At 31.7% G+C, this 12,507-nt stretch overlaps 1 protein-coding gene across 38 annotated transcripts; it reads right to left on the minus strand.

The window, feature by feature from the left end:
• Window positions 1-504: 504 nt before the first annotated feature.
• On the minus strand, window positions 505-12,287 carry Ak2 (Adenylate kinase 2). 38 transcript variants are annotated; one of them, XR_013883841.1, is made up of 13 exons: window positions 12,169-12,287; window positions 9,952-10,085; window positions 9,102-9,253; window positions 8,012-8,103; window positions 7,239-7,330; window positions 6,616-6,715; window positions 6,110-6,198; window positions 5,823-5,865; window positions 3,070-3,220; window positions 2,537-2,773; window positions 1,687-1,849; window positions 1,509-1,565; window positions 505-1,406 (listed from the first exon to the last, which is right to left on the minus strand). XR_013883841.1 is itself a non-coding variant. In XM_080176540.1 (9 exons), exons 1-8 carry the CDS (start codon window positions 12,222-12,224, stop codon window positions 5,825-5,827), a joined length of 756 nt encoding a protein of 251 aa, XP_080032666.1. In that variant the 5' UTR covers window positions 12,225-12,287; the 3' UTR covers window positions 2,846-3,220; window positions 5,823-5,824. The 38 variants fall into 38 exon arrangements, 2 of the variants coding, with proteins under 2 accessions (XP_080032666.1, XP_080032668.1); XR_013883865.1 differs by lacking the exon at window positions 5,823-5,865 and having other exon boundaries at window positions 2,537-2,625; window positions 3,123-3,220; XR_013883852.1 differs by having other exon boundaries at window positions 1,509-1,747; window positions 2,537-2,625; window positions 3,123-3,220.
• Between the last annotated feature and the right edge of the window lie 220 nt (window positions 12,288-12,507).

A 12,507-nucleotide genomic window follows, 5' to 3' on the forward strand; every position in this document is an offset into this window, starting at 1 on the left:
TTAGTTTCTCAGGTTATGCCTATTCCCTGCGGTGCCATAACCCTGCAGAGTAGAAAACCTAATATGACCTAACCCAAAGAAATAAACTAACACACGCAAAAAACTACCCATCTATCAAAAAAATTATTAATAGTCAAGAGAAGAATTATTGTTTGAATCTATATTCAAAAGGGGCAGAAAAGTAGCCTAATCCCATAAATATAAAAATGTCTAAAACCAACCCGGGTCATTTGTGAAGCTTCCCTTAAATTGAGAACTTAATCAGTTCAATACTTAAGACAAAAATATTCCCTACTAATACAACTGTATATATGCAGAAAATGAATTTCATTTGAAATTGCCGATAATTAAATATTTTGTTAAAGTAAAACTTGGAGTGAAAATAGCTTAAAACCAACTTCATGACGAGTAGAATCCAATCGGTTCAGTGGTTACCGAGATCTCAAGGGACTAGCGGACGGACAAACATCAAGCTACTTTGTATTATAGATAAATAACACAAAATTTGATTCACAGCTATATTCTGCTATAAAATTTATAAGAAAATAATATAATGGCTAAAATTTGATAGAAATATACTGAAATGATAAAATTAAAAGACAAAAGTTTTATTAAAGCCTTAAAATTTTAACATTTTTTTAATTAGCCACTGAAAGTAAAAGATATAGTTCAGAATTTTGGTTAGTTATAACATAATTTCAGATAAGTTTATGACAATAAGCTGCCTTTACCCAAATATCTTATTTTTAAAAATTCTGATACTTTATCATTTACATTTTAGTAAGAAAATATAATTCACCACAAAACAAAGCTCATAATTTTAAGTTTTAACAATCTGCAAATGTATATAAATAAAAAACAACCATTTAGAAAGAAGCAAAGCAAACAAAATAAAAAATAAAAAAACGTAAAAAGTTACTCTTCCAGTCTACAAAATTGTCTATTATTTAAGTTCATTGAGATAGAAATTTTTTTTTGGTACATTTTACCTTTTTGTGCAATTTTGCTTCAGTTAAGTTTAGGAAATTTTTGGTTTAATTTACATTAACAAGAAGCAGGTATAGCAAAGACGAGTCACAAAAATTCTATAAAATAAAAGTGAGAATTTTCTTCAAATAGATTCATTTCTGTTCTGCTACTAATATTTTAAGAATCTTTATAACTATTCCTTGATATTAGAGAAATAAGTGAAATAAAAAGATCATGAAAAAATACATGATAAATAAAAATAACAAAAAAAACACACTATAATACCTTTTTCTCATTAATGCAGATTTTGATTCATGGCAACAATTTTTGTTAATACATAAATATTATTTCTGGAGGCAAATTTATTTTGTAAATTAATTTTAATAATCATAATCACTGGGATATTGTTTATGTAAATGGCAAGGAAACATTTAGGACTAGCGAAGTTGGTTTTGTTTAATTAAAAATCATGGTAGCTTCTTCAAAAGATCCTATTTATGGCTTTTAAAAAAAAATTCTTTTTTTTTTTTAAACAAAACCTAAGCAAAGTTTCTACATTCTTAGAACACAATGGCAAAACATTTAAAATAAACAGTCTTGGCAAAAACAAAGATGGATATTCAAAAAAAAGAAAATCTTCATAAGTTTTGAAGAAAAATCATCAATTTTTTTTTTGAAAAAATCCATCTAAGATTTATTTAGGTAAATAGATGTTACAAAAATTGAGCATAAAAATTATTGTAAGGAGCAAATAGTTAATTCAAGAACTTTTAAACATCTATAGAATAATGGAATGAAAAAAAAGAATAATAAAAACTTAATAGCAAACATGGTATAGATTAAAACGAAAATAACTTCAAATATTTAGAGTTATTTGTTACTTAAATTTTTCATCATTATCCATATTTCAATCAGATTAAATTAAATACATTTATTGTAAATTATTATTTAACTGGTTTTGTTCCACATTAGAATCCTAATTTGGAGGCAGATTAAAATTAAGAACAAAACAAATGAAAACAGCAAAGGGAGGCTTAAAAGTTATGAATTGACAAAGAAAAAGCTCATAGAATTTAGCTACTAAAAGTACACAACCAGGTTTCAGATATGTAATGCCATTTAAATATCAAAATTTAAGTATTTTTTTTATCTGGAAGTATGTAGTATGAAAATATTTTTAAAATGTAGGAATTATCAGGAGAAAGAAGAGAAAAATATTTTTCTTCTGGTGTCTCACTTTAAGGAATAAAGAAATATGTAAACGGGTTATGGTTATGAAAAAAATTAAGGGAGGGGTTTTTAGATAGGCCGTTTAAAAGATTTTCGTGGCCATATGGACGAAAGTCGACAAAACTGATGCTGATGCCTACTCAGAACCCAGCAAGTTATTTTGAATCGGATTGCCTACAGCCAAAGGTCCATAATTGTTTTAAACCTGCCCTAACTAAGAAGATCCTATTTTCTCCCCCCTCCCCCCCCAAATACAAGAAATCTATTTTATTTTGTGCAAATCTAAACCCCGTTTACCTAACCCCAAAGTGCGTGGCATATTCTATTTAATAAAAACCTGGATAACAAAGGATAATAAGCTTAATATAGCACACAAAAATATTATCTCTACTACGAGTCTTGACTAAACCTCATTTTAACAGGGATCTAGCAAAATAAGGTTCTTAACAGTTAAAAATAAACTTGAACAAAATGTCAATAATGCTAAATTTAATGCTAAGAGTCTTATCTTGCTAAATACCTTCAACGTATATCAATAGTTTATAGGAAAATAGATAAATTTTGGGTATAGTTTCTCAAAAAAAAACAGCCATGTGACGTCATAAAAATGAGGGATTATACATCTCTTTTTTAGGAGTTTTCTTCCCACTTCTCCTCTCATCTCCCTCATTTCTATGACGTCACATGGCTGATTTTTGAGACACTTTGACCCCGCTACAATTTTGGGGATAATGGAAAATCTTAAATCAAATCTATCAGTGTAGAACCTTTTCAAAGAAAATTATTTACTTAAGTAAATAAAAGCTAGAGTGGTTAGGGTTTATCAAAGCAAATTAATATATTTGGGGCTACTCCAAGAATTTGATCTACTTTTACATAAAATATTGATAAAAAGTAATTAATAATATTGAGAAGTGAGGTACTTTTATCTGTTTATATTATTATCTGTATATAATATTGTTGTTGTTGTTATATTTGAGGCTGGATAATCACAACTTTGCACCCAGACGAGCACTAAAATCTGAAAAAAAGAAACATTTGATAAATTTTTTAATTAAAATTAAAAATAACGTTAAAGCTTAATGAGGGATTTCAAAGTTAGATGGGAGGGGGGGGGGGGGAGCAGGGTAATAGTTATTTCTCGCATCGTATTATAAACGGCTTTCCGCGGATATAGAAAGTACACATATGAGATTAAAACTAGTTTTTTTACCCCCAAAGTGCCGAAGGCACAGGCTAAAAAAACTGGTTTAAATCTTATGATTGTACATTTCTATATTCGTAGAAAGCTGGATATAATAAGATGCTAGACATAGTTTTTTCGTATGGATAAGAACCGGTTCCTATCCACCGGATTCGAATGAATACGAGAAAGTCCGTTACCCCCTTTCTTTCTAGGATTACAAAACTAAATCCACCATCTCCAAGGACCACAAAAAATACTAAAGATGATAATTATTTTAGGTTAGGTTCAGTAAAGATTAAAGAAGGGCTAGAAACAAGTTTTCTTTCAAAATATATGTTATTTTTTGATCCACTAGTCAAATCAAAGGATTATATGAAGTATTAAACAATGACACTTATGGTTAATAAGATCATTAGTTACAGGATACACATATTTTGAGCGACTACATAAGATAAGATAAGATAAGATAAGATTTATTTTCCTCAAAGGTACAACATATTTTATTAGATATATATCATACATTATGTTACTATGCTTTGATCTGTTTGATTCTTCTTGTTTGTTTGATGTAGGTTTGGTAATATAATAATATACATAATAACTATTATTAAGTACCTAGCATGGAATTGGCCGAACTTCGTCTCCACCTAGTTACCAGGCCAGTTCGAATAATATGAAGATAATATTTTACAGAAAAAATTCCATGCAACATTGTACCAGATAGTTAGCATAACCCTTTAAGGGTTGTGGAGCCACTGGTGTACTTTGACGCTTGCTAAAACATATTAAAGGCGCAAGATTGTTTATTACTTTAGATCAGGTTGAGTTAGGTTATATTGGACACTGGGTGGACACGTAGTAAGAAGTCATCGCAGGCATAAGCCCAAAAAGGGTTTTTCATGGCATAAAACTACCCCTTATTTTTAAATCTTTCAAAAATAAGGGATTGAAGGTGCACCAGTGCTTAACCAGCAGTTTGAGTAATAGCCCCAAGATAATTTTTAAAACATAATTGATTTTCGTTACTGTATACAACATCTATTAGCTTAATTTTTGTCAGATAGTTCAAGCAAAAAAAATATGATAAAAAGGGCCAAGTTATGAAAAATTTACAGACACCCTACTGCTTGAGCAGATAGTACATGAGTTGTATTATATAAGATTATATATGTAATGTAACCAAAACAATAATGTTCTACTTGAAAAACAATAAATCTTAATCTTTTGACGCCAAAGGATTAATTAAAAGCAATGTATTTAATTATATTTTATGAAGGATGGATAGAACAATCCCTCCCTTAGTTAGTGGACCTCTTATATCTTAAATCAACAGCTGTGCTAACTGTGATAGACCGATACTTAAATAATTTTTTAAATTCCTATTTGTTTTGTTTCATTTTAGCGGATTATAAACAAGCATAATTCGGAAATCCATAGTTGCGTCATCTAGGTCGAGGTAGAGGTGGCAAGGTTACTGTTAGTGTGGTAAACTAGAAGCTTCAAGGGATATTGCCAGGGAGATTAATAGATCATAAAGTATAAAAAGCAGGGTTAAGGATTCTGTAACCTTTTACTAACATGATATTTTAAAATTTGCCCGTCTGTCTAAAAGTAAAAGTAACCTAGGTTCTGTTTATAAAGGAATCTTTTAACAGATTTCATAATGTTAGATTAAATAACACTGCTTTGGTTACTTATGTATTTAAAATTACATAACGGTTAGGAAATTAATATATTCAAATTATACTTTAATGGCTTTATACTCAAAGACTTTAGAGTAAACATTAACTCTAAATGAGCCATGATAAATTGTCTAGTTGAAAGATTTTCAGGGATCTAAAGGTACAACGGCCGATATATTGATGTACATCTCCAATGATGATACACTAAATTACTCCTTCAGTAGATTAAAGTTATTGGTTGAAACGTTTGAACACTCTACTAAATAACAAACCAATAAAAATTCATTTAAGCCCCTAAGTTGATAAACCAACGAATAAGATAATATTATTATAAAACTTTGGGGACTATTGTAGCAGCCTATTATCCCTTCTCTCTATGAAAATTTTAGTTTGGTTAAAAGGTACAAGAATGAATGTTTATTAATTGTGATTAGAGGTTTGTGTAAGCATGATAAATAAAACCTTATTCATATTTTCATCAATAGATAGGATTAGACATCTCATAAATAAGGACGATTACGCAACATAAAAGCGAAGCTTTTAAATTATCTACAATATAAATACAAGATGGCCAAATAAAAATTAGGAGGGGGGATATGCAACAAAAAAATTCCATTGCTGTACCTCAACATTTTAGTCTGAATTAAAAACTATTGGCCAACCCTAACCCCATGACATATACATTGAGACTTGAATTTATATTGCTCTATGTTTATACAGATGCCTAATGACCTATTATCCTTACTAAAACTCACATTCAAACATTTATGCTCAGTTGTGCTATAGGCTCCCAATGTCCTTAAAATAAATAAAAGTACAGTAGCATTTACAAATATTTTAGTACAATTATCATAAAAAAACTGACTCTGTGAAAAGATTTTAAGCTATGATGAAAAAAACACACGCTTAAATACAACTAAATAGACAGTGTACCAACAAAGTATAAAGTTAGAGTAGCTGCCGTACTAAATATATTTATCAATTTATTGACAACAATTTATTAAAGAACAAAAGTAGGCCCAAAAAGAATCATTTTTCTTACTTTTAGCTTGTTCAAATATGCTCTGGATTTGGGAGTAAACTGTATTCGCTGGTAGAGAGGCATCTACACTATGGTGAAGGCCATGAGACCTAGATAGATAGATAGTTAGCTAACTAGATAGATAGATAATAAGATACCTAAATAGATATAATATGGATAATTAGATAGGAAACTCTTATTTACAGGTTGTGAGGCATCTACACTATAATGAAGGCCATGAAAACAAGGAATAACGTATATCAAACAAGCGGAATAAATGTAGACAAATATTTGAGGGGCAGATATAAAGGTTATCAATTTCGATACGTGTTGCCACACCCCACGACAGCTGAAAATCACTTATTAGTTTCCTGATTTTTTCGAACTAATTTCGTTATTGGTTTATGCTGCATGAATATCAGATGGATATTAGAAAACTATATTTGCTGGTTCAACGAAGATTCGAACCATTTACCACCAACGTGCAGAATTAGCATAAAGAATTAAAATACAGTAAAATTTCTTACTTGTAATATCCCACAAGAGGAGAAGTAAGGTTATGATATTGTTCTAGTCTCTTCTTAAGAGTCTCAGGATTGTCGTCTGACCTCTTTACCAAAGCTTCACCTACAAATATCATTAATGATGCAGATAAATAGTTTAGTTATGTAATATGTATATCCTAAGACTTTTCATTAGCTTTTTGTCGTTGCGTAAGAGATATTAGCGAACACACATGAGCAACTTGCTAATTTTTAACTATCAGTCACTTAATAAGATCCCTAAATAATTCTTATACACTTATTTCATGGGCTTATTCATACTAAATTCAAGAAACCTAATACAAACTATTTGGTTTATTTGGTCTTCTACTTATTTGAATCTTTAAGATGAATACAGCAATACTTTCATAAATACTAGTGTCTTCGCCCCAAGAAGTTAAGAAATTCCCTCTATCATTTAAATCTATCTTGAAGCTATACAGATTTCATCAAAAATCCTTTTTTAAGGAAACTCTCTGGCAAATTATGTCTCAGGATAAATGCCACGCAGTTTTGCACAGAATTGAACATGTTAACTTGTATTATTTTTTTTTTTTTTGGGGGGGGGATGGTATTTTTCCTAAGATTTTGAATAATATTAAATTTACCTGTAATATCATCTTTGCCAGGTACCCTGGGGGGATGAAATTCTTCGTGATAAGATCTTCCACTAGCAAGATGAAACCAACGTCCACAGATCCTGAAAGTGGAGGTTCATATAATAAATCTATAAAATATAGATGTATACCTAACCAGGCAACTACCTGGATCCCCCTTTGGCCGACCTCTTTCCATCTGCTAGCAAATTCCTTTCTGCTCTTTTGTAACGAAATGGCTGTGTTAATATTTCCAACGCTATTGGTTATTTTTCAAGGACCATATTGAAAGTCGGCACAGAGTCCTCGGCAAGTTATTTAACCCCTTACCCATCTATTGTTTTACTCTAATATTCAGTTAGTGAGTTCTGATTAAGAATAAATAATCAAACAGGGACATCTATGTTGAACTAAAGAAAACTATAAAAAAAAATTAGTTGAAAAAGAGAATGTTTCAGTAATTTAAAGCTGCTCAAGTAGCCTGAGTTATTGGTAAACTACCTACACAAGCGTAAACGTTACTAAGACTGACATAAATAGAATTAGTTGTTTATCAATTATCTGTGCTATGATTCACCATTTAAAAAAAATCAAAATGTACCTCTGGTAGGTATATTATACTGACAATTATAGTGAAACTATAATGTTTAATGTTTATATCATGCTTTGAATGCATTACAATAAAACTTTTTTTTAAAATTTCCATACTTTCCCACTCGCAAATTATACACCTGTGTGAACTTGTAAAGCACATAGTTAGATGATAAATAAAAATGCTTAATTACCTTGAAACTAGGAGATTGTCGTCAATAGAGAATTCAACAACAGCATCCAAAGGTTGTTTTCTGGCCTCCAACATAACATCTAATTTCTCAGCCTAAAGAAAAAAATGTTATAGGAATCTACTAATAACAGAACTTGAAAAAACGTTGAAGTATAAATGATTAAAAAGGAAGGAAAGCTTAGTACCTTCTAAAAATAACATTTATATGTTTTCTTTTCCTGTAAATTGAAAATTAGAGTTGGAGTAGAGGTAGAAGTCATTACATTATTTGCCACATAATATATTGTTGTACCTGTCCACAGTTCTAGGGAAACCAGCAAATAGGAAACTTTTCTTACATACCTTTACAATAGTTCTGGGGAAACCATCCAGCAGGAAACCATTCTTACATACCTTTACAATAGTTTGGGGAAACCATCCAGCAGGAAACCATTCTTACATACCTTTACAATAGATCTGGGGAAACCTTCCAGCAGGAAACCATTCTTACATACCTTTACAATAGTTCTGGGGAAACCATCCAGCAGGAAACCATTCTTACATACCTTTACAATAGTTCTGGGGAAACCATCCAGCAGGAAACCATTCTTACATACCTTTACAATAGTTCTGGGGAAACCATCCAGCAGGAAACCATTCTTACATACCTTTACAATAGTTCTGGGGAAACCATCCAGCAGGTAACCATTCTTACATACCTTTACAATAGTTTTGGGGAAACCATCTAGCAGGAAACCATTCTTACATACCTTTACAATAGTTCTGGGGAAACCATCCAATAGGAAACCATTCTTACATACCTTTACAATAGTTCTGGGGAAACCATCCAGCAGGAAACCATTCTTACATACCTGTACAATAGTTCTAGGGAAACCATCCAATAGGAAACCATTCTTACATACCTTTACAATAGTTCTGGGGGAACCATCCAATATGAAACCATTCTTACATACCTGTACAATAGTTCTGGGGAAACCATCCAATAGGAAACCATTCTTACATACCTGTCCAATAGTTCTGGGGAAACCATCCAATAGGAAACCATTCTTACATACCTGTCCAATAGTTCTGGGGAAACCATTCTTACATACCTGTCCAATAGTTCTGGGGAAACCATCCAATAGAAAACCATTCTTACACTCTGGTTTATCCAGATTATCCGACACCATTCTCAAAACAAGCTCATCACTGACTAGCTTTCCCTGGTCTATCACCGACTTGATCTCTTTACCAAGCTCACTTCCTATAATAATAATAATCGATATATTATTAATTGGATGTCATACAAATTTTTAAGTACTTTATAAACGATGCTCGCAGCTGGCTTAAATAACGATATCCCCATTCACCCCCTTCCTTTACCCAATCCCCTCCTACTGGAGGAACAAACTGACCAATATATGAGTCCCAAATTAGCAACATAAATTGACAACAAATTTCCCCCGTCAATGTATCCAAGTATACCTAAATCCATAACAATAATTTAGTTCAATGCTTTTTAAGTCATAAGATTAAACAAGTGGAATTAAGCGATACATTTTCAAAATTCTATGATGAGAAATTCTGCCTTTTATAAATAAATAGATCTTATAAAAAAACATGAAAAAGATTCTAGCCGGTGTATTTTTAAATGTTGAAAGAATCAGGCTAGGATTGAAAAACCTTGATTCTCAATCTCAGCTGATTTAAATTCAACCTAACCTGTTTTAAAAACTAAATTTAGAAGAGTGTGTAGTAAGACGTTCACATCCATTTTCAAAACTTAAGCGTCAAAAGGAGAGCTACCTCGCTTATTTCATAAGATAATACTACACATAACAGAAGATAAACCAATTTCCATGAGCAAAAAGCATTCATGATCATTTTTTTTTTAGGTGCGACCAACAGCACAATACTCGCCTATTGTAGAGAGGATTGGCTACTAAAACAAGTTAACCATACCTGAACCAATTTCAGCTCTGAGAAGATCCCCAGTGGCCAGGTGACAGACACAGTACTGTTCTTTTAACCTTGGGGACTGGGTACCCTTACCCGCACCAGGGGGGCCTAGTAACACTGCTCGAATTCCATGTGGACTAAAATAAAAACAATTTAAGTGGCAGGGGGATGATTATCTATCAATCCACAAAATGTTCTAATCTTCATATAAATAATTTTTTTTATAGATAACAATTAAAATGAAAGAATTTAATAGGAAAATAGTTAAGTTGAACCCAGGGGTGTATATTCTGCACAAGATTTATTTTTTTTTCCCTGCTACAATTTTTTTAAATTTTTTTCCCCTTCTAGTTTTTTCTCACCAAAATGAAAAATAATTAAAGAACTCTATATTTTATTTATTTTATCCCTCCTACCACACATTTTTTTCACCAAGGAAAGGGGGGGGGGGGGGGAAATGGAAAAAATGTTTTCAGTTTTCTTAATTTTTATATTGTTTTTCCCTCCAACCACTTATTTCCCCCCCCCCCCCTGAGCAGATGATCCCATGTAGAATATACACCCCTGGTTGAACCTTTAATACCTATATGATTTAGGTATTAAAGTTATTGTAAGAATTTGAAGAATGGAAAGGAAAATAAACTATTCTTTATTGTGTAACTAACTTAATTAATTTCGGGTGCACTGCATTGTCTTCTAAATATGTTCACAAAAGATGGATTGGGTATTATGAAACAAGATTCCTATTAAGTATATAGTTCTAAAGGATAGAGTGGATACAAAACCGCTAAAAACAAAACCGCGAATGTTACAAATCCGCGAAATTACATAACCGCGAATGTAACAAAACAGCGACTGTTACAAAAATAAAACTATGTAGGAATTTTTAAAATTTATTATTCAAACAAAGAGAAAACAAATTATACATTAAATCAATGCACAATTTATGTATCCAAAAACAATACAAAAAACATATGAATTTTAAACAGTGTCACAGTTTCCAAACGGGAACTCTTTCATGTTTGCTCTCTTATAACTCTTGAGGGACAACTTCAACATATCCAGCCTCTTTGTCCTCCTGCCCTTCCTCAATGGGTTAGGATTGGTGGCATGCATAGTAGAAACTGAGTAGATAGAGTGGTTCGATATTCTTTATATATAAAATTATAAAAATTTGAAGATTTTCATTTAAAATTTAGAACATTTTTTTATTGTAGATTTTTATTATATCTATAATACAAAGTAGTTTGATGTCTGTCTGTCTGTCCGTACGTCCATCTGAAGCTTTGGATCTCGGTAACCACTGAACAGGTTGGATTCTACTCTTCAGGGTATATACCTATCGGTCCTGTGGTGGTTTTAAGCTATTTTCTTGGGGGGTGGGACACCCCCAACCCCCCCAAAAATGAAAATTTCCCCCCCAATTTTTTTTTGCAGAAGATTTCCTTGGTCCTTTTTTTATGCAGAAGGTTTCCTTGGTCCTTTTACGAATTTCACATAAATTTTTTTTGATCACCTCTTGGGGCAAAGCCCCTAGAGGCTAGAGGCGAAGCCGCTGGTGTTATATATAAAGTATATTATTTTTCGCTGTTTTGTAATGTCGCGGTTTTGTTACATTCGCTGTTTTGTAATTTCGCGGTTTTGTAATTTCGCGGTTTTGTAACATTCGCTGTTATTTTTTTCCGCTGTTTTGTATCCACTCCCTAAAGGATATTTAAATAATATTAAGTTTTAAGAAGCCCAACGTATACAGAACTGCAATTTATATAAATACAAAAATCTTTAAGATCTAAGTGCCAAAAATATCAGTAAAGACATTTTAAAAGCGTTTTTATATTTTGGGAAGGGAATTAACCTTGGTTTATGAGCGCCCAACTATTCTGTATAAAAATATGAAGTATCTATACCGTATGGAAACTTAAAAACCCCAAGAAGACGTTCATTCAACTTATTAAAATAATCCGTATTTAAAAGTAACAGGATCTGTGTCTTTTGTCTGTGTGTACCAATAGATCTTGCTAACCGCTGAACCGATAAGGTTCTTCTTTACAGTGTACGCTCCTTGGAATTTTTTTTCTTTTTCTTCCCTTATTAAATAAAACTTAAATTGAGAGATGGGAAAGGTTCGAATCTACAAATCCCTCAACCTTCCTAAGGTGCCCCTAAAAGCCTCTGGGAGCGTAGCCGCTAGTAATAAATATTGACTAAAAGTACAATTACCTGTAAGCATCTTCTGCCGGAGAGGGTATTTCTGCCAAAGCTTCGACTGGGGCCATTTTAGTTTTAATAAAGGATGTATACAATATTAACAGATATAATACAGAGAGATACAAATCTGAAATTACAAACAGTTGAATGGTGTAAAATGGTGTAAATTGAGTATCAAAAACATATTCATTTCACAAAAAATGTAAGCTTACATAAATCAGCAATTTTACCAAAAAAAGTGAATCGAAAATTGTTGGTTCAATAGATTATATAAGCTTTTTTTTATAAAGAATTACATTACACAAAAATCTGACAAAATAGTGATTTTTCAGTATCAATATTCAATAATCA

This window comes from Acartia tonsa, chromosome 11 (assembly GCF_053477335.1).
Source record: "Acartia tonsa isolate MP-2025a chromosome 11, ASM5347733v1, whole genome shotgun sequence".
Classification (NCBI taxonomy): Eukaryota; Metazoa; Arthropoda; class Copepoda; order Calanoida; family Acartiidae; genus Acartia; species Acartia tonsa.

Bases quoted from the DNA above. Each gene is read 5' to 3' on its own strand.
- Ak2 (XM_080176540.1), bottom strand. From the start codon at position 12,224: ATGGCCCCAGTCGAAGCTTTGGCAGAAATACCCTCTCCGGCAGAAGAT. The intron at 8,104-9,101 runs GTATGTAAGAAT...TTTTTTCTTTAG, and splicing joins TCCCCAGAACTATTGGACAG to GCTGAGAAATTAGATGTTAT. The intron at 7,331-8,011 runs GTAATTAAGCAT...CTCCACTTTCAG, and splicing joins GACAATCTCCTAGTTTCAAG to GATCTGTGGACGTTGGTTTC.